General features: G+C 39.2%; 1 protein-coding gene across 6 annotated transcripts in view; it reads left to right on the top strand.

The window, feature by feature from the left end:
• ATP8B1 (ATPase phospholipid transporting 8B1) overlaps positions 1-23,435 on the top strand; it is a 109,651-nt gene extending 86,216 nt beyond the window's left edge. For all 6 annotated transcript variants that reach the window (XM_014454403.2, XM_006087137.3, XM_023752627.1 and 3 more), the window contains 13 exons: positions 61-249; positions 2,553-2,665; positions 4,584-4,748; positions 5,482-5,593; positions 6,595-6,670; positions 9,464-9,596; positions 10,240-10,528; positions 14,616-14,839; positions 16,098-16,181; positions 17,175-17,420; positions 17,735-17,873; positions 20,117-20,247; positions 21,762-23,435. In XM_014454403.2, coding sequence (XP_014309889.1) covers positions 61-249; positions 2,553-2,665; positions 4,584-4,748; positions 5,482-5,593; positions 6,595-6,670; positions 9,464-9,596; positions 10,240-10,528; positions 14,616-14,839; positions 16,098-16,181; positions 17,175-17,420; positions 17,735-17,873; positions 20,117-20,247; positions 21,762-21,986 — 2,126 coding nt within the window. In that variant the 3' untranslated portion in view covers positions 21,987-23,435. The remainder of the gene's footprint in view (positions 1-60; positions 250-2,552; positions 2,666-4,583; positions 4,749-5,481; positions 5,594-6,594; positions 6,671-9,463; positions 9,597-10,239; positions 10,529-14,615; positions 14,840-16,097; positions 16,182-17,174; positions 17,421-17,734; positions 17,874-20,116; positions 20,248-21,761) is intronic.
• Positions 23,436-24,043: the final 608 nt, after the last annotated feature.

The raw sequence follows: 24,043 nt of genomic DNA, 5'->3' as shown, positions 1-24,043 counted from the left end.
TGTTGGCGGTAAAGGTTGGGTCTTATGGCTTGTCTGGTTTTGTCCCTGTTCCTCTGTTAGGTCAGCTCAACTACCAGGCAGCCTCTCCTGACGAGGGCGCTCTGGTGAGCGCCGCCAGAGACTTTGGCTTTGCCTTCCTCGCCCGGACCCAAAACACCATCACCATCAGTGAAATGGGCACCGAGAGGACCTACACGGTTCTTGCCATTTTAGACTTCAACAGTGACCGGAAGCGGATGTCTATAATTGGTAGGTCTCTCTCAAGGGTATGTCTGTGAATCTCTCATTCAGATGCTGCCTGTCACACATTTTCTTTAGGACATCAGGAGAAAGCAGCCAATGAATGAAGGACTAGGCTCCCGGAAGACTTCCGCAGACTTACTGAAGCCAGTGTTTTTCCTTCATTCTGCTGATGTCCATTGCCCAAGAGACAATGCAGGAGATCTGAATCTTGCAAGTGTTGATTGACACTCTTTGACGATGCGGGCTGGCAGCTGCCAAGTCTGGGGTGGCAGATGCAGCGTGCTCAGGGTGGCAGCTGCCCAGCTGGCAGCATGGCCCACATGTGCTTTTACCGTGTGAGCCTCTCCAAACCCCTCTGGTCTGCACTTGATGTCAGAGGAGGAAGAACTCAGCAGGAGAGGAGTTCTGAGTACAGCAAGGATGTGCTTAGGAATAAAAAATCATACCTCCAATCCAGGCACATTACAATAGGCTGTCAAATGGAGATAAGCTTGCTTTCTAATAGTGAAATTTTTTAAGCCATGATTTGAAATAATTTCAAGCTTATAGGAAAATTGTAAGAATGGTTGAAGAACTCCTTTATGCTCTTCCATATTCACCAACTGCTAGCATTGGCCACATTTTCCCTGTCATTTGCATTTTACAGAGGTTCTGGTTTTCTGAACCATTTGAGAGCAAATTGCAGCTCTAATGCCTTTTCCCCTAAATACTTACGTAGGTATCTCCTAAGGACAAGAACAGTCACTCATATATACAGTAGTGATCAGAATCAGAAAATTTCATGTAATACCATGTTATTATCTAATCCAGGGGTCCTCAAACTATGGCCCGCGGGCCACCTGCAAATACAAATATTGTATTTGTTCCCGTTTTGAGAGCAAATTGCAGCTCTAATGCCTTTTCCCCTAGATACTTACGTAGGTATCTCCTAAGGACAAGTCCAACGGACTGAGGGACAGTGAACTGGCCCCCTGTTTAAAAAGTTTGAGGACCCCTGGTCTAATCTATGGAATGTTTTCAAATTTTACCAGAAATGTTCCTCATTCCATCACCCTTATCCCCCTTTTCCTCCCTCCCTTTCTTCCTTCCTTTCTTTTGTCTTTCTGTCTTTTGTATTCAAGATCCAACCCAAGATCACACATTACCTTAGATGATTGTTACTCTGGTTTCCTTTCACCTAGAACAGTTGCTCTCCCTTTTTTTGATCTTTCCTACACTGACAGTTTTGAAAAGTACAGGCTCGTTATTTGTAGAAAGCCCCTCAATTTGGGTTTGTCCGATGTTCCCCCATGATTGGATTCAGCTTACACATAGTTGGTAGGATGAATATATAGATGATGCTGTGTCCTTCCCGGCATATCATATCAGAAGGCACATAGTTATTGGTGATGTTAGCTTTCGATCACTCTGTAAGGTGGTGCCACAAGATTTCTCCATTATGAGACTGAATTTGCAACCAAGAAAAGACACAGAACTACCTACTGAACTCTGACTAGGCATATGTTGCTGAGTACTTCCTGTGTGGCTAGCACTGATTTGGGCTGATTAACATGCTTGGCATCTACCTTGGAGAACTTAAAATCTAGTTAACTGTGAGGCACATTCTATAGTTAAATTACTGCATAGATTAAAAAAAATTTTTAAATAGTCACAGCCCTAGCTGGTGTGCTAAGTGGTTAGAGCATCGACCCACACATTGAAGGGTCCCAGGTTCGATTCCCGGTCAAGGGCACATACTTGAGTTACAGGTTTGATCCCCAGTCTGTTTGGGGTGTATGTAGGAGGCAACCAATCAATGTTTCTCTCTCACATCGATGTTTCTCTCTCTCTCTTTTTCTCTCTTTCCCCTCCTTTTCTCTCTTCCACTCTAAAAATCAATGGAAAAAAAATATCCGTAGGTGAGGATTAACAACAAAAAAAAGGTCATGAGGAGTCATGTCATGATCTGAGTATCAAAGGCAATAAGAATTTACAGGCAAGAAAGAGTCCTATTGGTTAGCATGGACAAAGAAGCTTCTATGGAAGAAACTAGCACAGGGCATGGAGTCAGTAAGTATTTGCTGAAAGAATAAGGATATGGAAAGCTAAGTGACCAAAGAAATCTTTTCATATTTACTTCACTAGTACATTCTATGTAGGTAGTGGTTTACCCACTTTGTTGAGAGCAACATTTTTCCAGGTACATTGATGAGTTTAAACTAATAGTGCATTATTAGCAGAGTGATAGTTAAATTAACTTTATCAATGTAGTGTTCTATTAAGAAATCAAACCTAACTTTATTCTTTGCTTTTCCTTTCCTTGCTACTAGTAAGAACCCCTGAAGGCAGTATCAGGCTTTACTGTAAAGGTGCTGACACTGTGATTTACGAGCGGTTACATCGAATGAATCCTACCAAACAGGAGACACAGGATGCCCTGGATGTAAGTCTCACCTTCGCTCTTTATGCCACAGGTTCCAAACTCACTCTCTGCTACTGTTTCTTAAGCACAAGTGAAAGCTGTATGTTAACTGTTGATCCTTCCCTAATCTTGGTGTGGTTGAGTGGAAAGAACACCAAAGTAGGAACATTTGGTGGCTCTTGTTCTGCCCCTGCTGCTGACTTCCTGGAAATGACCATGGACCATGCCCTTTCCCAATATTCAGGTCAGCAGGAATGGCAAGATTGGCCCACAGGAATGACTGGTCTCTCTTCCAGTGGCCTTGAACAAGCTGCACAACCACACTGAGCTGTAGTCTTAATATCTGTGTGGATCCTAAGAACTCCACCAGCCTCCTCGTATATACTGAAGGGAAGAAAGCATTCATGTGTGACAAAGCATGACAAAGCCATGTGTTGGATGACTGAGTTCTGATACCTTGGTTAGGGAATTGGTTTGGTTCTCATTCCTTCAAACTTGTTATCTAAGAGGACTATGTACTTAGTCCAGTGATAATGCAATTATTCAGAATGCTTCTGGAAATTCTCTTGTGGAATTGCCTACCAATCTTCATGTTTTTTTGATTCTATATAAGGATGGCAATGAAGTATGGAGGATTTCCGTCAGACCTGGTGTTCCAATTCTTTCTCTTTACTTGTTTTATGTCCTTGGGGAAGGAAGGTGGTTGATGTCTCAGATGAGTCATTAATTGTCGAGTGAAAGAGGAAGAGGATAATTCCTATCATAGAGGGTTGTTGCAAGGGAAAGTATCTTGCACAGTTCCCAGCACTTAGTAAGTGCTTAATAAAGGGTGGTTTATTCCCTTTACTTTAAGGGTCTGGTCCAGTTTGAAAGCCACCCAGAGATCCTTCAGAAAGAAGCCTGATGAATATGTTGTTTACTAATTGGGGTCACATTTTAAGATTAGATATGCTGTTGCCCGGCTGGCATGGCTCAGTAGTTGAGTGTCGACCTATGAACCAGGAGGTCAAGGTTCGATTCCCGGTCAGGTCACACGCCCGGGTTGTGGGCTCGATCCCCAGTGGGGGGCATGCAGGGGGCAACCAGTCAATGATTCTCTCTCATCATTGATGTTTCTATCTCTCTCTCCCTCTCCCTTCCTCTCTGAAATTAATAAAAATAAGGGGGGGGGGAGATTAGATATGCTATTAAAGCAGTTACAGTGGGTAATTATTTCTCATGAGGATATAAATTTAATCAAACAAATGCAGAACCTTCCAAAGAACCTTAGAAAGCAGACACTTAATTGGGTGAACCAGTTCTGCCATCTTGGCTAGACCCATGTTAGTGTGAAATAATGAAACATTTTTACTGCTCATATATAAACCATTTAAAATAGCTTAAATCTGCTCTCTATGATTACATTTTCAGACACTCCTTTTCATTAAAATGTTTCATGTCAGCTTTAACAGTGGCTCGTGTATTTCAGAATTGGTTTGAGGTAATAACACTTACTTGAGAGCGCATAGTTGGTTGGGCTTGTAACACAGTTTGTGGGAACAGATTATAAAGTTGTCAGTCCTGTGTTTACAACCTCATTAACACCCGCAAGGCATCTTTCTTTGGCTGTTATTTTCTTAGTCATGAAAAGAAAAAGGTTTTTTTGTGTGTGTGTGTTTTTTTACTCTAGTGACTTGATTTAGAAGAAAGGTTTACATTTCCCTTTAATAATTTGGGAACTAGAAATAAATAACTAATTTAGGGTCCTACAGATACTTGGAAAAACAAAGTATTTGTTTAATCTCCTCTATAAAGTGTATTTGTCCAAATCCATCATTTTTTTCATGGTCTCTTTTTAAATTCTCTTATTGTATTATTTTAAGTAAGATCTCAAATTTGATCTTGAATTACACAAAGTTAACTATTCTTTGTGTGGATGGTTGTCTTCTAAATAAAACAGGTCTTTGCAAATGAGACTCTTCGAACCCTGTGCCTTTGCTACAAGGAAATTGAAGAAAACGAATTTGAAGAATGGAATAAAAAGTTCATGGCTGCCAGTGTGGCCTCAACCAACCGGGATGAAGCTCTGGATAAAGTGTATGAGGAGATTGAAAAAGACTTAATTGTGAGTTTTAACCTTAATAATTTTTCCCCTTGATATTCTAAACAAAATTGGAAATTTTAATTAAGTTTTGATTTCCTTCTTGAAAGATAAGTCTAACTTCAGCATTTGAAACTGGTACAATGAAATTAGGTCATTTGAGTGTTTTTTTTCCTCAGCAAGCAAAATACAAGTTGCCATTATGAGAAACAGAAAGCATTAAAACAGGTTCTATTCTGATTATTATATCACTTATTAAAATTATGATTTTTACACAGTAACAAGCCAGACTATACTTAGTACATAGTGAGAATTACTGAAATAATTTCTATTTTGCAAACTCTTGAAACAAGAAAAAAAATACCATTTGTAAATTAAATTTTCAGAGTTAAACACTGCCTGTACAGTTTAGATTAATGGAAAATGTTCAGCAAATAGTAATGACCTTTAGCAAGAATTGACTTATGTCTGTTTAAAGTAACATATACATAATGAAAGTGTGTTTTTATTGTCCTTGATTTTGTTCTTGCATTGTTGACTTGGTCAATTACTTTAGGAAAAACTATTTTGGTTATTTTGGTTTGGGGTGTGAAACACAGCAACCCTCCCTGTTAATGCCAGCCATCCACTCCAGTAGAGAACCGACTAGGGTACATAATTAGCCCTTCTTCTCTATGTAGGTTGGCAAATTGTTATTACAGAACATATTGCTTATTTGCTAATTCATTGTTGTTGTTGTTTTTAATGTTCATTGCAGCTATTGGGAGCTACAGCTATTGAAGACAAGCTTCAGGACGGAGTCCCAGAAACCATTTCAAAACTTGCAAAAGCAGACATTAAGATCTGGGTGCTTACTGGAGACAAAAAGGGTAATTCATTGTGTAGGGAAGCATGTCTGTTTACTCGCAAATATTCAGAGTTCCTGTTTACGTGCCCGAGATGACCTTCTCAGACTTTCCATCCTGCACAAACACTGGCCTTTCTTTGGGACATGAACACTTTCCCTAAGAAACTTTTCTCTGTTATACCAGCCCACCCTGTGTCCTTCCCCATATTCCTTCATTTATTCCTTATACTTGAGCTCCTGATTGAATCTTGCTGATTGTGGTCAGTCTTATCTCTCCAGCCAGACATGGCTTGCTGTCCTGAGGGGCCGTCCTTCATGTCCCTTCTGTCCGCCCCAGCACTGCCATTTGTTGGCATGGGTTAGAATAACAAACAGTGAGCAACTATTATTTTCTTGCTTGTTTTATTGCTTGAAAATAAATTATAATTAAAATTTCATACACAAGGGAAGATTTTAAATTTAGAAATGAACAGAGTTGGTTGGGGCTGATACTTTAATCCCCAGCATTCCACGGGAAACCAGATAATTTCTCTTGCTTTGATTTACATCAGCAGTGGGTCCCACACTCTGCTAGGCTCCGGGAAGCACAGTCCCAACCTTAAAAAAATACCAATGGATGGTAATACAAAAGGGGAAAAAGGCTTCAATAGGAGCCTTGTGTGAATGAAGGTTGATGGAACTGGTTATCTCCTCACCCCCCATAACAGAATGATTAAACCACATGAACTGAATGTGTTTAGGATTTCAGTGAACAATGATTTATTAAATAATCAGTTAATGTATTTGATGCTATAGCACATTTTATTATTAAAAAGATTTCAAACCAGACTTTGAGTTATACTTACTTTATTACAGAAAGAGGGATTTTTTAAACTGTGATTTCTATACATTGTTATGGAAAAACAGCATAGTTGATTGAATCTGCCTATTTTATTAATTGAAAAAAATCATTATTACTAGATAAAGTTGATTATTAAGTTCATCAGTAGGAATGACATCTGACTTCATTTTTTTCTGCTGTAGAAACTGCTGAAAATATAGGATTTGCCTGTGAACTTCTTACTGAAGAAACTACTATCTGCTATGGGGAAGATATAAAGTAAGTGACAAGCCTACAGGATGAGAATAATGTCTCGTTTTTATAAACACAGGACTAGGTGTAGAAGACACAGATACGGAGATGGGAGCTAGATTGTCACTGCAGGCAGCTTCCTCTGTTTACATGAAGCAAAAGAACCACAGGCAGCTCCGCGTTACCATGGTTGTACCACATTATTTGCCCTTGTAGGGGCCATCATTCCCCATTCCTTCGAAGTCCTCGGGACTTGTCTTCTGATACAAATTAAAGTGAATTACATTCACGTATTGTCTTTTCTAGGAATTGTACCTTTCCGAGGGAAAATAGAAGAAAGCCCCCACAATCCTGCCTGGAGGGAAATTTTTGGGTTGGTTACATCTGTAGTCTTGTCTAGTTGGGCAGGCCTGATAGTTCAAAGTTGAAGTATCTCATTGGCCCTAAATAAGAGTGCAGCGGACCTGGAAATGTATAAGGAAAAAACCCTGACTTGTTATGAAGCTACACATGTGCTGTACACAGTTACCAGGATGTGTTTGCCTCTGGCTTGAGAGTTACTTCCTTTTATTCCTCCAGACTTTTCCTTACGATGCCTCAAGGCCAATTAACTAAGCTCTTAACATACAGCCTAGTCTGTTAAGATGATGAGGGAGTTGATGGTTGTCATTAGTCTTCCTTCTAATGATGATGATAGAGTTTCTGAGTTCTTTCAGTGTATTAGGCACACTGCTAAATTAGACAAACAAAACCGGTAGCCTTATAATCTTAAGTAGATCAGTTCTGTTTGAATAGAGGTATATAAATCATGCCTCTTTGTGCTTTTAGGTCTTTAAAAATAGCAATGGACAAATAAATACTAATATGTTGACTTAAGTAGTTTCTTGGTTTCAAGTAATCTGACTAAATTACCATATGGTTTTGTTTATTTCTTATAGATAGGAGACTTAATATATTTCTGTTCTTTTTTAAAAGTGTTGAAAGTTGGGCTCTGAGCTAAATTAGAAGATAAAGTGAATGCAAGAAGCAGATTTTATGATCATGTTCTTAGCTCAATTTACCTTTACAGAAATGAATCATCTTTCTAGAATCTAGATCGCCATCCTATAGAATAGTTTGAATGGGTAACTTCATATTTTTCTCTTCCAGCCTTTTAGGGGTCACTCCTTATTTCAACTTGAAAATAAAAATTAAATTAATGTGGAAAATGGATAGATAACTAATCCCCTAGTGCGGTGGTTCTCAGTGGGAGGCAAGTTTGCCTTCCATGGAACATCTGGCAATGTCTGGAGTCAGGTTATCACAATGGGGTGCTCGAAACATCCTACAGTCCGATGAATAGCCACATTCAACAAAGAATGATCTGGCCTGAGACTGCAATAGTGTCAAGGCTGAGAAAGGTGTTCTTGAAGGTGAAAAATAATGGCTCAGTGTGTGTAATGAGGAAAGCCCTGGGCTGAGAGTTAGGAGACCTGAGTCTTCATTCCTGTTTTCCCATCAACCTGCTGCAGGCAAATCATATCATCTCTGCCAGGCTTCATTTTCTTATTTGTAACATGAAGAGATTGGATAAGATAATCACAGTCCCTTCCACTCCAAAATCCTGTGCTCATTTTGCTATCACATGAATGTGCTATATGTGGTCTTCTCAATAATGTGTTGGTAGAAAGCACTGAGCATTTCTCTAAACCAGACTTTATGTGGAAATCAGTTTCTTTCTGCCAAACAGCCCTCATTCATAATACAGTAGGGTTCACCCCGGTATTATAATTCAGATTAAGATTGTCTTCCTTCTGTGTTTTTGTGAATATATTTTCAATTTTATCTTTCTTGTGCTGTTTTGGCAAATAATGAAGCACCAAGAACATGGTGCCCCCATAGTGGAGGAATTAAAACTTAGTTAGGTTGTATATCACTCATTAAAAAATGGGCAAAGGACTTGAATAGACATTTCTCCAAAGAGGATATAAAAATGGCCAACAAGCATATGAAATATGTTCAACATCACTAATTATGAGGGAAATACAAATTAAAAGTACAATAAGATATCACTTCACACCATTAGGATAGCTATTATATATATTGAGTGTGGGCAAGGATATGGAGCAATTGGGACTCTTTGTTCACTGCTGGTAGGAATGTAAAATGGTGCAGTCACTATGGAAATGGTAGGATGGTTCCTCAAAAAAATTAAAAATGAAGTTACCATATGATCCAGCAATCCCACCTCTGGGTATTATCCCAAAGAACTAAAAGCAGGGACTCAAAGAGAATATTTGCACACCCATATTTATAGCAGCACTATTTGCAATTGCCAAGAGTAGAAGCAAGCCAAATGTCCATCAATGTATGAATGGATACACAAAATGTTGTTCACCCTTAAAAAAGAAAGGAAATTCTGACAAATGCTACAACATAGATGAACCTTGAGGACATTAGGCTAAGTGAAATAAGCCAGTCACAAAATGAGAAATACTGTATGATTTCATGTATATGAGTTATCTAGAGTGGTCGAATTTATAGAAACAGAAAGTAGAGTGGTGAGTAGCAGGGGTTGGGGGAAGGAGGATTGGGGAGTTGTTTAATGGGTATAGAGTTTCAGTTTTGAGAGATGAAAAATTCTGGATATTGGTTCTACAACAATGTGAATATACTTAACACTATTGAACTGTACACTTAGAAATAGTTAATGATAAATTTTATGTTATGTTTTTGTACCAAAATGTTAAAAAGAGATTATATTAGTATGCCAAAATTATCTCACAGTGAAGGGCCTGTTTACAGCCTTGTACTTTAAACACTTAAATTTCTTTCCCCCAGTGCTCTTCTTAACACAAGAATAGAAAACCAGAGGAATAAAGGTGGAGTATATGCAAAATTTGTACCCCAGGTGCAGGAACCTTTTTTTCCACCCGGCGGAAACCGTGCCTTAATAATCACTGGCTCTTGGTTGGTACGTATATCATTAGGGTGTCTGTGCCTTTGGCTCAAACTAAAGCAGTTCATTATGGACCAATTTTAGATGGTTTGCCATATTAACTACCAGCCCATAAATCTTTTAGCCAATAAATGAAAATGCAGTTTCCCAAGTTTGAAACTTAATGTTCTATGGTACATGAAAGGAATTACAGCAAACTGGTGATAGTGGTTATACCTGATTTATCAATCAATGGTTATGGTTATTTTAAATTTTCTTCTTTGTACATTTTTCTATTTCCTAATTGTTTATAGTAGATTTTCAATAAATAGAACAATGTAATCAATAATATAAGCCAAGAATTATCCTTTCCCATCATCAAAACCTTGGGAAATGGGACTCTTTTTTTTTGGTAAGAATAGTTTATTGATTTTTAGAGAGAGTGGGAGAGAGAGAAACATCGATGTGAGAGAGAACCATCAATTGGCTACCTCCTGCATGCCCCTTAACAGGGACCAAGCCTGCAACCCAGGCATGTACCCTGACCGGAATCAAATCGGCAACCTTTTGGTGCATGGGATAATGCCCAACCAACTGAGCTACCTGGCCAGGGCAGGAAATGGGACTCTTGATATAAAAACTAAAATGGTAGTAATTCTTTCCCTTTGTGATTTCACAGAATGAAATTCTTCTAGAGAAAAAGACCAAGACAAGTAAGATTCTGAAGCTGAAGTTCCCAAGGACAGAAGAAGAAAGACGAATGCGGACGCAAAGCAAAAGGAGGCTGGAAGCCAAAAAAGAACAGAGGCAGAAGAACTTTGTTGACCTGGCCTGCGAGTGCAGTGCGGTCATCTGCTGCCGGGTCACCCCCAAGCAGAAGGCCATGGTGGTGGACCTGGTGAAGCGGTACAAGAAAGCCATCACGTTGGCGATTGGAGACGGAGCCAATGATGTAAACATGATCAAAAGTGAGTCTTACACAGGCAGTCAATGAAACCTGAATTACTAAATTGATGGCGGGAACAGATTTGAGGGTAGTTTTTTCCAATCTTATTGCTCGGGCTTTCCTAAAGCAAATATTTAATAAAGGTGCCCTACCAGGATGGCTACACCTGTGACCCTGCCCTCAGGTAGTTTACAGCCCATCGAGTAGGAGAGAGCAGGCATGACAATGCTCCTTGCAGAATGCCAAGTAGAAGACAAGTTCCATATGGGTGAATTTATCCTTGTTTCCTTTTATGTGTTTGGATTTTTTTCCTCTCCTTCAACTTCTCCCATGTTTCTTTGGGGCTTATTAAAAGTCCTGCTATTTAATCAGTTTTGTTAAAAATTCTGCTAAGCTTGGTATACATAGTTGAACTCTTTCTGTATTTGTTTTGAGATTATTCTCCCTCCCCTAAGCTTTCTTCTTGCCTTTGATAAATCTGTTAGAACTTCACCATTGGGAGACCTGCAGTGAGCTCAGAGTAACACATTTGGCACTGAAGCAAAGCTCCAAAATGGTCTCACCAGCTTCTTGACCTCCCTGAAAGACTGCCAACGGTCCTCCTGCTATTGTAGGACCCTAGGTTCCCATAAATTAAAGGATTCATACAGAGAAACACAGTTGTGTGGGTATTAAAGGATGTGGAACCAAACCTCATCAACATGTCTGAATCCTGGTCCTTTTTCCCCTCCCTATATTACTTCAGGGTGATCTTGTAATGAAAATACCCAAACTAGGGAGACTTGAATACTTCTCATCCTACTGCCAACATGCTCATCTGAAAACAAGAAAATTATCTCTGATGTCACCTCCAGCTTTGTGATGTTATTAGGATGAGCGATTATATGGCTACACTAGAGGCCCGATGCACGAAATTCGTGCAAGAGTAGGCCTTCCTTCCCCCAGCTGCCAGCACCAGCTTCCCTCTGGCACCCGGGACCTGGGCTTTCCTCCAGCCGCTGGCAGGCACCTGGGACCCAGGCTTCCCTTGCAGCCCCAGCTTCATCCAGAAGGACGTTCAGTCTAATTAGCATATTACATTTTTATTATTATAGATGTGTATATGCACATCCTGCTGTGCTGGGTATCTTAATGCATTATGTATAACTAGATTTTATATTCAGCCTGTGTTGTGACTCATGAATCTGTCTTTCTTTTCTTAGAGTCTCTTCTCCTCCTTGACATATACTAAGGGTATTCCAACTTTATCTTCTTCAACAGGAGTCAGCTGTATGATGTACGTCTTCTTGCTTTTTTATTATGTGTCTGTCACCACTACCAGTTTAATTCCTCTGTACTGTGTTTTGCATGTGCTTGTGCTACCATGCAAATGGCATTTCTTGCTCTGAATTAGATTTATTTTCTCTGCACCTAGCTCTTTCTCTTCCATTATATATCAGTAACTCAACTAGCTGCGCCAAAAAGAGCAAGAAACTCAAACATGATTTGTATTCAGTTATACTGCAGACTCCTAGATGTTTGGGGAGGCGGGAAGGGTTACCTTACAGATTTACCCTCTGGTTTACGATTTAGACTTGAAAATGTTTTGTTCCTCTGAGTTCACCAACTGATAGCCAAGGGATCACAGAAGTCAACATAGATCTTATAGAGACTTGTTTTTCTTAAGTTGTTTTACCAATTTTATTAAGCTGTTATATGGCAGGTGCTTTTATATATAACCTATGGAGCATCCATTTGCAACAAAAATCAAGGAAACTCTGAGGTCTCCTTGGAAGTCATCAGCTTTATCCAAGTATTTTTAGTGCCTTTTTGTACTTTGCAGAAAACTAATTTCTTTCAACTGCATCAAGAACAATATACAGTGGTGAGGGGGATATTTGTTGTTTATAAAAAAAGTAGAGTGAAATTTAAGTGTCAGAAAAAATCTGACCATTGGCTAACAGGTTTCATGTTTAGCAGTAAGTACAGTAGAAGCAGAGGAAATTGCAACCCACCATGTTTCTTCCCCTAGCAAGGATCCTAGGACTCTCATATGCTGCCCTCTCCTCTTGTGCCTAAAGATGTCTACTGACTGGTGGGTGGTTTTTCTTGGTCTAAGACCCTGAGAATGAAAAAGCTTGAGGAAATGATCTGTTTGTTAAGGAATCATGGAGTCTTTTGAAGAGGCATTTAAAACCATATTTGGAACTTCAGAAAAATCTATATTTAGATTTTAGGGGAAAAGCCAGTGTGGCCTTATGAAGTGCATCTGTTCAGTTGCCTTGAATCACCCTGTGAATCATTTCACACACTGTCCTTGGTCTGCTCAGAAGATAAAGTTTGGCAGGCATTCCTCGGCCTCAGCTCCAGCATAATCTCAACATTTCCCTATGTGGCTTGTTCAGGAAAGAAAGCCGTGGTTGGATAGGAAAGAGTAGTTGGTAATCATGATCAGTCAAGTGAACTATTTGCATGCGTTGAAAGAGGTCATAAATATTGAATGAGATGCAATTTATTCTATTTTTTAGAATTGCATAATATTGTTGAAAACCTTGGTTTGCACAAATGACTCCATTTTGAATTTGCCAGACCTTGTGTTCTGCAAATGGGGAAGGATTTTTTGGAGCTTCTTTTAGTTGGAAACCCTGCTGGGTTGGCAGTCACTTCTCAGGGTCTGAGTAATAGGTTGTGTTCTCCAAACACATGTTCTCTTGAATGATCTCACTGTCTGTCTTTCCTCTCATGACTTCTGAGACCTAGAAAAAATGTGTAATTCTCTACATTGAATACACAATTTAAAGACTATTGGAACGATGGATAAAATTGTGACTCGTTTTTTATCTATTCCGGAAACCTTCCCCACTACATTTAAAAAAAAAAAAAAGAGTGTCTTAAGGTAATGATAGGCTATAAATAAGTTTTTGAAAGTTTAATAGTAACTTAGTTAAAACTCTTTTGATTACTTGTGTTGGGGAATAACTAACACTAGCTTAAGACAAAAGAAATTTATTTTAAAAGATACAAAGATGTCTCATGCTGCCCAAGAAGGCCAGGCCTCAGAAGATGTTGGAGCCAGGACCTGAAGCCTCACCAGGAACCCCGTGTCTGTCTGTCTCTCCCTCTCTCTAAATGACATTTCTCTGCCTTCAGAACCCCTCAGAAATATATCCATCTCACACCTCAAGAATTTACATGTTAAAGTTTTAAACACAAACACATCCTAATCCTAATTCCAAATGCCCAGAGACAGATGGGCCCAGCTTGGGTTTTCCGTCAGCCAGGGCGCAGGACAGGAAACAGACACCTTGAGGCCCTTTAAGCAGAAAGTGATTAATACAGGGGTCGGAGTACTCAAAAAAGCTCTAGATGGACTGAAAAAGCTGGTTTTAGGCTGCATGTCTAACATCTAGTATTCCTCACTAGAGGAGATTCTACTGTGAGGATCCTCTGCAGAGCTTTTCAAATAAGAAGCCTCTGCAGCTTTCAATGAACCTAAGAGGTCTCTGATTGTCCAAACCTCTTTCAGTCAACATCTGACAGCCGGAGAATGGACACGAACTCTGTTGTAGAAATGCCAAAATAGGAAGTGATGCTGGGCTTTGATTCACTTCTTCCATGTATCAAGGGGGTCGAAACAGTGGAACTTAATTCACAAAGAACCTAGTGGTAAGGGAGTCTGGGCAATGTAGGGTTTTTATTGGCATTCCCATCTTCAGTTAGAACAGGATGGAATGAAGGTTGAGAAACAATTCATAGTATCCACCTCAGATTATGTGTCTGCCCATGGCTGACTCAGCTATGGCTGGGGAGTCAGAGACACATTAGGGCTCACCCTTTGGGTGAGAAGGATGGTTTATGAGCTGGGCAGATAATCTGACTGGAATTCCGCATTCACCTGAGATCCTTTCACAGATGTTCATGAAGGCCCAACCATGTGCACTATTTGATAACTACTACCTCTGACTTTGAAATTAGTTCAGAAGGTGGAGTGGAGGCTAGAGAGCAAGAATTTTCATATTTATTATTCCATGAATGTCAGTTTTTTGTTTTGCCATGGAAACATTATCACATCAACGTTTTGCCTTTAAATAGGTTTATGACTAACAGTATCTTCTCCCTCTGCCCCATAGCTGCTCACATCGGTGTTGGAATAAGTGGACAAGAAGGCATGCAAGCTGTCATGTCCAGTGACTATTCCTTTGCTCAGTTCAGATACCTGCAGAGACTGCTATTGGTGCATGGCCGGTGGTCTTACATCAGGATGTGCAAGTTCCTACGATACTTCTTTTATAAAAACTTTGCATTTACTTTGGTTCATTTCTGGTACTCCTTCTTCAACGGTTACTCTGCACAGGTAATATCATTATTATTTATATGATTGGCAGTTTTTGGTGTTCTGTCTCTTAATAGCTGAGGCACAGATTAAGATATGGATTACTTTTCTAAAGTGTTTCTGGTGCTTTAACAATGTCTTATTTTGCCTTTAAAGGGGCAGAATTTGTTCCTGGTCTGTTGGCTTTTTTTTTCTGTCAGTCAGGGTGCAGGACAGGAAAGAGACCCTTTGAGGTCCTTTAAGCAGGAAGTGATTAATACAGGGGACAGGGACTATGCCTTCACCCTAAATGTTTTTCTAAGTTACCTTGCCATTAAAGAACAGTGATAACAATTTGTTCAACTTTGCAAGTATAAAATTATATCATGACCAAGGCTAAAGGCATTATGCAAATTTTAGATGACCATAGATCTATTATGTCTCCATTTGTTTGGAGTTTTAGTTTTTGCTGTAACAGGAATGGTGGGCATATGTAATATGTCAAAATAGTGATACAGCAGTTAACACGTTAAGCGCCCAGTCAGTCACTGGTGACTGACACTATACTTTCCGTCCGGAAGACAAAACAGGCTGGGCACTTAACGTGTTAAATATCATTAGTGAAAAATGAACCTAAGCCAGTGTCTCTGATTGTCCAAACCTCTTTGATGCTATGTCACAGACAAATGGTTATCAGAACAGCCTCAGGAACCCAGGCCAGGAGTGACCTTGAGCAGGGCTGGGGCCTTCTTCCTGTTTCCATGCAGGACGGTATATACAACTGCTGGTGCTGAGTAAGGTTTCCTCTGTCCCACCCTGAGGATGGGTGTGTGCACAGCCCTACTTATCCCTTTCAGAAGCATAGTTCTTATATTCAGCCGAATTCTGTTTTAGAAAGTGTTTGAATGGCAATACTGGACTTGCAAGATAAGAGTAAAGAAGATTTGTATGGTATTTATGTGCTTTTGAACGGGTTTTATGTATTCTCATTCATTAAGGAACATAAAAAGAATTCAAACACTGACTTGGTTTCCAACTTTATTAAAATAGAATAGACTCCTTTCCCAAAATTTGTTGGGGTACATCTCCCCACTTATTTAGGGGGAAGTTAGTGTCTGTGGAATGGTTTTTTATTCTGCCCATTACATAGAAACAGACTTATGCCATCTGCAGGTGTAGATGTAGGGCAGAAGTCCCACTCAACCTGGGAATATCCCTGCTTTGACAGAGCAGATGAATACATGTTGACTAGGCTGCCAGTGTTTCCTGGTTGGTAACACACTCTGTAATCTCCCCACAGACTGCGTATGAAGACTGGTTCATCACCCTCTACAACGTGCTGTACTCCAGCCTGCCTGTGCTCCTCATGGGGCTGCTCGACCAGGTAGGGGCCTTGTGCTGACAGGGATACTCTGTACGCCTCTTAAAGAAGGTCAATGCAAATATTTTTTTAAAATATATTTTTATTGATTTCAGAGAGGAAGGGTGGGAGAGAGAGATAGAAACATCAATGATGAGAGAGAATCAAAGCAAATATTTTGGTGCATTCTTTTGGTTTTCACTTGGTTCTGAGTAAACCCTATTATAGTTCTGGTGTCCAGCAACAAGAGTAACTGCTGTGCTTCTTGCTGAGTGGTAAGAAAAGAGAAGTTTTGCGCCTGGGTTGAATCACTGACTGGAGTTGATCATTTTCCTTTGGACACTAAGACTTTCTCGATAAGACACTTGACAATATACTAGTAGTATATCTCTATAATAACCTATTCATTTTAAAATAAATTATTTTAAAACTTTCTAAATCTTATGTGTTTAATTCCCAGATTACTACATTGTACATTTTATCTAGTAGTAATTCTTAGAGAAAGTACTTTAATAAAAAGAATAATTGGGAATGAGCTCATCAACTTTTATTTGAAAATACTTTCCCAAATAATTAGAAACAATATATTCTCTGAGGAGGTAAAAATAGCCTCCCTACATTTTTTGACATTACTGATTTGTTTTCTTTCCATAAATAGCAAATTAATATACTTCCTTAGACTAATGTAATGATGTTGATCTCTGTACAGTGAAACTATTCATGACTTATCTTGTTTAGTTTTTGCCTTCAGAAATCCTAAGTTGGTTAGAGTGTTGTCCCCATATGCCAAGGTTTTGGGTGGATCTCCAGTCACAGGGCACATACAAGAAGCAACTAATGAATGCATAGATTAGTGAAACAAATCGATGTTTCTTTCTCTCTCCCCCCCTTCCTCTCTCTAATTAAATAAATAAATAAATAAATAAATACCTTGTGACATGTAAGCATGTAAGCTTTCTCTGAGCTCTTTGATTCTTGATGGACAGTACACAACTCTTCTTGTATTTCCCCCTTAAGGATGTGAGTGACAAACTGAGTCTCCGATTCCCTGGATTATATGTAGTGGGACAAAGAGATTTATTATTCAACTATAAGAGATTCTTCGTAAGCTTATTGCATGGGGTTTTAACATCGATGATCCTCTTCTTCATACCTCTGGGAGCTTATCTACAAACCGTGGGACAGGATGGAGAGGCGCCTTCCGATTACCAATCTTTTGCTGTCACAATTGCCTCTGCTCTCGTGATAACAGTCAATTTCCAGGTATGTGGTTTTAGTCACCTGTTTTCAGTATCTGTTGGTACCTGTGTTTCTACAGACCAGTGTGCACGTCCAGCTAGCTCCCACTCTCCCTCCAACTGAGCCTCTGCCATTTTACACAATATGAATGCTGTTTTCACTCCTGATAACCAAACACATTTCCTACTTCTTGCTTGAGCCAAGGATAGTTTAATTGGTCAGTATTCCAGTCAAATCATGCCTAAGTTGCTGAATTCTGTTTTTCAGAATCCTTAGATCCTTTATTTCTTGTTAACTCCACAAAGTGAATGCTCTGTTTTTCTCTGGTTTCCCAACAGATTGGCTTGGATACTTCTTACTGGACTTTTGTGAATGCTTTTTCAATTTTTGGAAGCATTGCACTTTATTTTGGCATCATGTTTGACTTACATAGTGCTGGAATACATGTTCTCTTTCCATCTGCATTTAAATTTACAGGTTGGTATTTTCTTTCTAAATTCCAAAAATAAATGTACAGAAAAATATCAAATTTTAAGTTATTACTAGGGAAAATTAATGTCCTGAGAAGAAATTGAATGGTGATAGTTTGGAAGGGTGGTAATGTGATGTGAGGAAAGCAAATTAAAATAAACTTAAGATATAATTGTGTATCTGCTAAGTTAGATAAAAGCTCCCCGCCCCCAGTAAAACCTAATATTGGTAGCTTATTGGGGAACAGAATACCTGTATTGCTGGTAGCACAATAATACAGTTTAATTATTCCAAAACACTATCTGGGGAAAAAATGAACTATTCAATTTTTTGTACACTTTGACAAGTATTTCCACTTGGGGAAAATACTCTAAGGTAAAACACATCAAATTTTGGAAAGGTAATCTGTACAAACATTGTATCGCAACATTTCTAATTATGTTTTGAAAATGGAAATAACCCAAAGACCTAAGAATATAAAATCAGCTAATCCAAGTACAAATCTCATATGATAGAATTCCAGAACTCAAAAGTGGGCTACATTGCCCAGCTGGTATGGCTCAGTGGTTGAGTGTCGACCTATGAACCAGGAGGTCACAGTTCAACTCCCAGTCAGGGCACATGCCCAGGTTTCGGGCTCGGTCCCTAGTGAGGGGTGTGCAGGAGGCAGCCAATTGGTGATTCTCTTTCATCATTGATGTTTCTATCTCTCCCTCTCCTTTCCTCGCTGAAAAAAAATTTTTTTAATTATTTTTTAATATATTTTTATTTATTTCAGAGAGGAATGGAGAGGGAGAGAGAGATAGAAACATCAATGATGAGAAAGAATCATTGATCGGCTTCCTCCTGCATGTCCCCCACTGGGAATCAAGCCCACATCCCAAGCATGTGCCCTTGACCAGAATCGAACCTGGGACCTTTCTGTCCACAGGCCGACGCTCCATCCACTGAGCCAAACTGACTAAGGCTAAAAAAAAAATTTTTTTTTAAGTGGGCTACATTGGAGATATGTATTCAGAGCAATAAATACAGTTACAGAAAATACAATAGTTTACAGCTGTATAAAATATAGGACAAATTGACAAATGCTGGAATGAATTTGAGTTTATAAATATAAATATTATAAATAAATATCATGAATTGGAAATTATGAACTTCTTATTTTGAATAGAGTAGCTTGGATTTACAATGGCAAAAAAATCCCCATAAACTCGGTTTCCTGTAAAAGATTAGTTGTTTCTTTTTTTACAACCAGTTTTGGCTTGTAAAAGACCGTTGCTGTGGTAACCCTTTTCTTCTTGGGATTGAGATCATTTTTAAGATTACATTTTTCTTTAGTGACTTGGTTTTAAAATGTTAGTATCTAGTGACTTAGACTATTCCCATGGGGATTCGTTTTTAAACCCAGACACATTTTTCAGTGTAGAAACCACATTTAAAAAACTATACATGAAACCTATATAATTTTATTAACTAATGTCACCCCAATACGTATATTCAATAAAAAATAAATTTTTAAAAAAGACCATTATTTTTAGAAACTTACAGTGTAAGTACAATGTTGTGTGAAAAATTTGGCTCTAGTTTTAAAATTGAGTAGTATCTGTGATGATCTGGTTGTATTATAGAAATGAATTGTTACTTCCTCTGACATCAACTGGAAAATGCCTGGATCTCGTCAGTCAGATGTGGGTCTTAATTCGGGAGTTGCCATAGCTAGTTCTCTTATCTTGGGCAAGGTATCTTGGGCAAGGTACTTCTTCATGACTCAATTCCCTTCCATGGCAAAGAGGGAATATTCATCTCTCAGAACTGATTACATGGCATGATCTGTGTCATACACCTAAGATAAAGCCTAGCACACAAGTGGCAATATTAGTTAGTATTTGGAGTTTCAAACCAAAACTGTAAATAGGAAAGTGCTGTTTTAAGTTCCTGAAAAAATTCAGAAGTGTAGATTGCCTAATTCTGTATTTTTAATCAATGCACCCTGTCAACAAATGCACTTTTTTTCCCCTTATTTGTTCACTTATGCACATTTGTCTTGTTCCAGAGACTTTAAGCAAAGCAAAATTTGGTAGGTAATCTGATTTTAAAATGTTGATTCCGTAAGCAGTGATGGGACGTTTTGGAAGGGTAATCTGCTTCTTGTAAAACTTCAACAGGGGATCCATTTATGGACTATGGAACAGGACCTGTGTCCTTAGGATGGGAGGACCCCTGTGACTCTTTCTCCACGTTTCTTACAGGCACAGCTTCAAATGCTCTGAGACAGCCATACATTTGGTTGACCATCATTTTGACCGTGGCAGTGTGCTTACTGCCCGTCGTTGCCATCCGCTTCCTGTCCATGACCATTTGGCCATCAGAAAGTGATAAGGTACAGAAAAAATACTCTTTGTCCTAGCTCTGAGTGCCCCTCACAAAAATCAAAAGAGCATTTCCTACCCTGGCTGGTTTTCTGAGTGGTTAGAGCATCCGCCTGCAGACAGAAGGGTCTTGGGTTCAATTCCTTCAATTCCAGGTCAAGGGCACATACATCAGTTGCAGGTTAGATCTCAGGCCCCAGTCGGGGCACGAGCAGGAGGCAACCAAGAGATGTGTCTCTCTCACATCGATGTTTCTCTCTCTCCTCTGCTCCCTCTCTTCCACTCCCTCTAAAAAAAAATCAATGGAAAAAATATTATTGGGTGAGGATTAAAAGAAAAAAGCATTACTTAAAAACAGCTTTCCTACACAAGTCTAAGCTTTTCTGAAGTTTGGTATGAACATTTTTTATGACTACTATATCTTTAACACCATCTTGCAAATAAGTCCTTTGGGGTAGGCATTTTTGTTTGCTCGCTTTTTGTTACAAAAATCATCAAACCTGAAAGGGAAAATGGCATAGAACCCCCATAGATCTATCGTCTCAGTTTAACAATTACACTACTAACATTCTGCCGTGCAAATAGGTTCGGGTTTCTTTCTTCATTTAAAGAAAAATGTCACCTTGTAGCTAGATCCTTTGAGATACAAGAAAGCTGTGGCTGAACAATAACGTGGCTGAACAACTCGCATAATAATTAGCTGGCTTTGGGCTCTGTTGATGAGCAATTTAATGCCATCAAAAAGTACTGGGGTTCTTTTAATCTCTCCCCTCTGCTATTTTCATCTTGAAGTGAAAGGATGGATCTACAGCAGTTCCAGCATCGCTGCATCCTGACATGTCTATATCCAGGGAAGTACTCTATCATTTTCCCTTTAGGAGCCTGGAGACTTTTCCTGGAAGGGCCGGCCCACTTTCCTCCAGTCTCATTGGCCAGAATTAAGCCACATGCTCATTCCTGGCCTGTACCGAGCAAGGGAGATGAGTCAGTCCCAGCCCTGGGAGTGGCACAGGTCCCAGGAGGAATGCGGCTGTATGGAGCACAGGGTACCTGAATGAATTCAGTTTCCATCAGAGAGTAGGTGCTAGGTAGGCAACCTGCATAACCCCTGGATCTCCCTTTTCCACGACAAGTGTGTGCAGTAGCAACGAGGGAAAGAATTTCCTCCTGAACCCGAAGCAGTCTGATTTAGGAATTGGAAAGAGCACGAGCTTAAGAGCTTAGGTTACCCATCTTCTAGCTCCAAGATCTAAACCTCACATAACACTTCTAATCTATCTATCTATCTATCTATCTATCTATCCCCTCCCCCCCTCCCTTTTCCCCTCCCTCCCTCCCTCCCCATTTTCTCATCTATAAAGTGAGGGTGGTGATGCCCGCCTCAGAATGTTGTGGGAAAGCCTGTTATAGGTCCTCCATTAACATTTGATCCTGTCCCTGTCCTGTTGGCCCGGCTTCTTCTGCCTTCATCTCCATTCCGTCAGCCCGTTCCGTTTAGCCTTGACCCATCTCTCTCCCTCTGTAGATTCAGAAGCATCGCAAACGATTAAAAGCAGAAGAGCAGTGGAAGCGGCGGCCGTATGTGTTCCGTCGTGGTATGTCCTCCAGACGCTCGGCCTACGCCTTCTCCCACCAGCGGGGTTACGCGGACCTCATCTCCACGGGGCGCAGCATCCGCAAGAAGCGCTCGCCCCTGGACGCAATAATCGCTGATGGGACGGCAGAGTACAGGCGAACTGTGGAGAGTTGATGCACGGGCCTCAAACTGCCTGGAGCAAAACAATCACCCAGAGGAAATGTCTTGTTTTTTGTTTTTGTATGAAACTCTCAGGACTAGTTTTAAAAAACTGAACTTGTCACAAGGATTTTGAAGACATAATCTTGTTGACAAACTACTTGGGTTGGACTATTAAGCAATAGCAAAGCCAAGAATACCTTTTTAAAAGTCCTATTGTTCAACTGTTTATGTTCATTAGGATTCAAAGGGAAATTTGTAAGCCAGTCTCAATCTAGAACAGAATTAGAAAATGGTCTTGTATTTCAATTCAAATGGTATTGCATCATAAAATTTGAATTCGATATTTCAGTCTGGGATCTTCAACGAGAATTTTCCTGAGGGATGGATATATATGCCACCTTTTAACCAAGATCTTTCATTTATGATGGTAGTGACAAAAGATTCATGAATGTTCATCACCTGGAGCTCAGTGGTCCAAGGCTTTTTCAGAATTGTCAAGGGGCTAATGGTTTCATGTTCTCAAATTGGTTTAATAATTCAATCAAAGAAAATTACTTCAGATTTCATAAGTACAACGTTTTAGTCTGTTTTAGTTTACTACGAGGTTAAAATAGCACATTGCATACCTTTACTCTTACTATTCCATATTACTTTAGCCACTTCCTGTAGTTCTGGGTGAGTTTGTCCCCTACTTTCTTAAAAAAAAAAAAAGGATTTAAATATGTATGGGCTTTTTAAAAAAAAAAGTTTAAAAAAACTGAGGATATCAGTGATAAATTGCAAAATATTTTGCAAAGCTTTCTTTTGAAAAGCAAACTTTGTGCCTACCTATATGTAAAGTGTTTTATAAGAGACTTTACGATATGTAAAGTATTTAACAGAGACCTCATTCTTTTACACTTGTTAGATCTTGAGAGAAAAGGGCTGTTGGTAGCTACATTTCTAAGACTGCGAGGCAAAAGTTATTTCTCCAGAAGCTTTTCTCATTCTGTTTTTCAGTTTCCATATTTTCGCAAAGACACAGAAGTGTTTTCAGTAATTCTGTTTGTTAGGCTGTGAACATTCACAGTACCTGTCCCATTGAATTCCTATGAGGAAATCGCAGCATGTACATCGTTCACTTTCTAGGTTTGATAAAAGAATGTATGGCTCTTTATGAAAGCAAATTTCTGAAAGTTTACAACTTCTCTTTATCTTGTAAATTTTTAAAAAATTGTAAGTGGTTTTTTGTGTGTGTGTGTGTTTGTAAAGAGAAGTTAGCTTGTGTAATTCTGTTTCAGATTTCTCTCCCATTTTGTGAATTGTGGGAAAGGTTGAGAATGCAAATGTGTCAAAGACTTATGTTGCGGGGTGCAATATTAACAATTTTAAAATTGCTTTGGATAAATTATTTCTACATTCTGTAAATCTGAGATTTAATGTATATTTTTGTTTAAAAAATAAATGATTTAGTAAAATCTTTGGAAAATATAATCTTTTAAAATATCTTTTAAGTTGGGTTATTTCTTTTACAGTTGTATAGGTGACATAAGAATCTAAGCCTGCAAAATTTCTACAGGAACTAAGGGGTCCTCAGGTGGTGAGAAATAAAGGTAGGGGCAGAGAACTAGGTGTTAGGGGAGAAGTGACTGAGAAAAGGTGATCAGACTTTAAAGTCTCAGGGTATGGGTTCATAAACGTAGTTGATAAAACAATGGCAGAGTTGAGAGAATTAACTCCAATTTAAAAAAAAAATTTACTGTGGGTCTCATGCTATGAGCATCACTTGATAAGGAGAAATCTCTCATGAAAGGAAGAGTCAATAGATGTGGTACCCAACCTTCAGCAACCACCCTGATCACTCAGCAGCCCTCATCCTGGAGGCAAGAGCTCCACCACAAGCAACCCGTTGAAGGCTCAGGTGATGGTAAGCCTTCTTTTAGCAACATTTTTAAGTTTAGGTATGTATATTATTTTGTTTTATTTTAGCTATAATGCTACCGCACACTTAATGGACTACATTATAGTGTAAACATAACTTTTATATGCACTGGGAAACCAATAAATTAGTGTGACTTGCTTTATTGTAA

This window comes from Myotis lucifugus, unplaced genomic scaffold, assembly GCF_000147115.1.
Source record: "Myotis lucifugus unplaced genomic scaffold, Myoluc2.0 scaffold_36, whole genome shotgun sequence".
NCBI lineage: Eukaryota > Metazoa > Chordata > Mammalia > Chiroptera > Vespertilionidae > Myotis > Myotis lucifugus.
The sequence above is the reverse complement of the archived record's forward strand: the minus strand, read 5'-3'. Positions and strand labels throughout refer to the sequence as shown.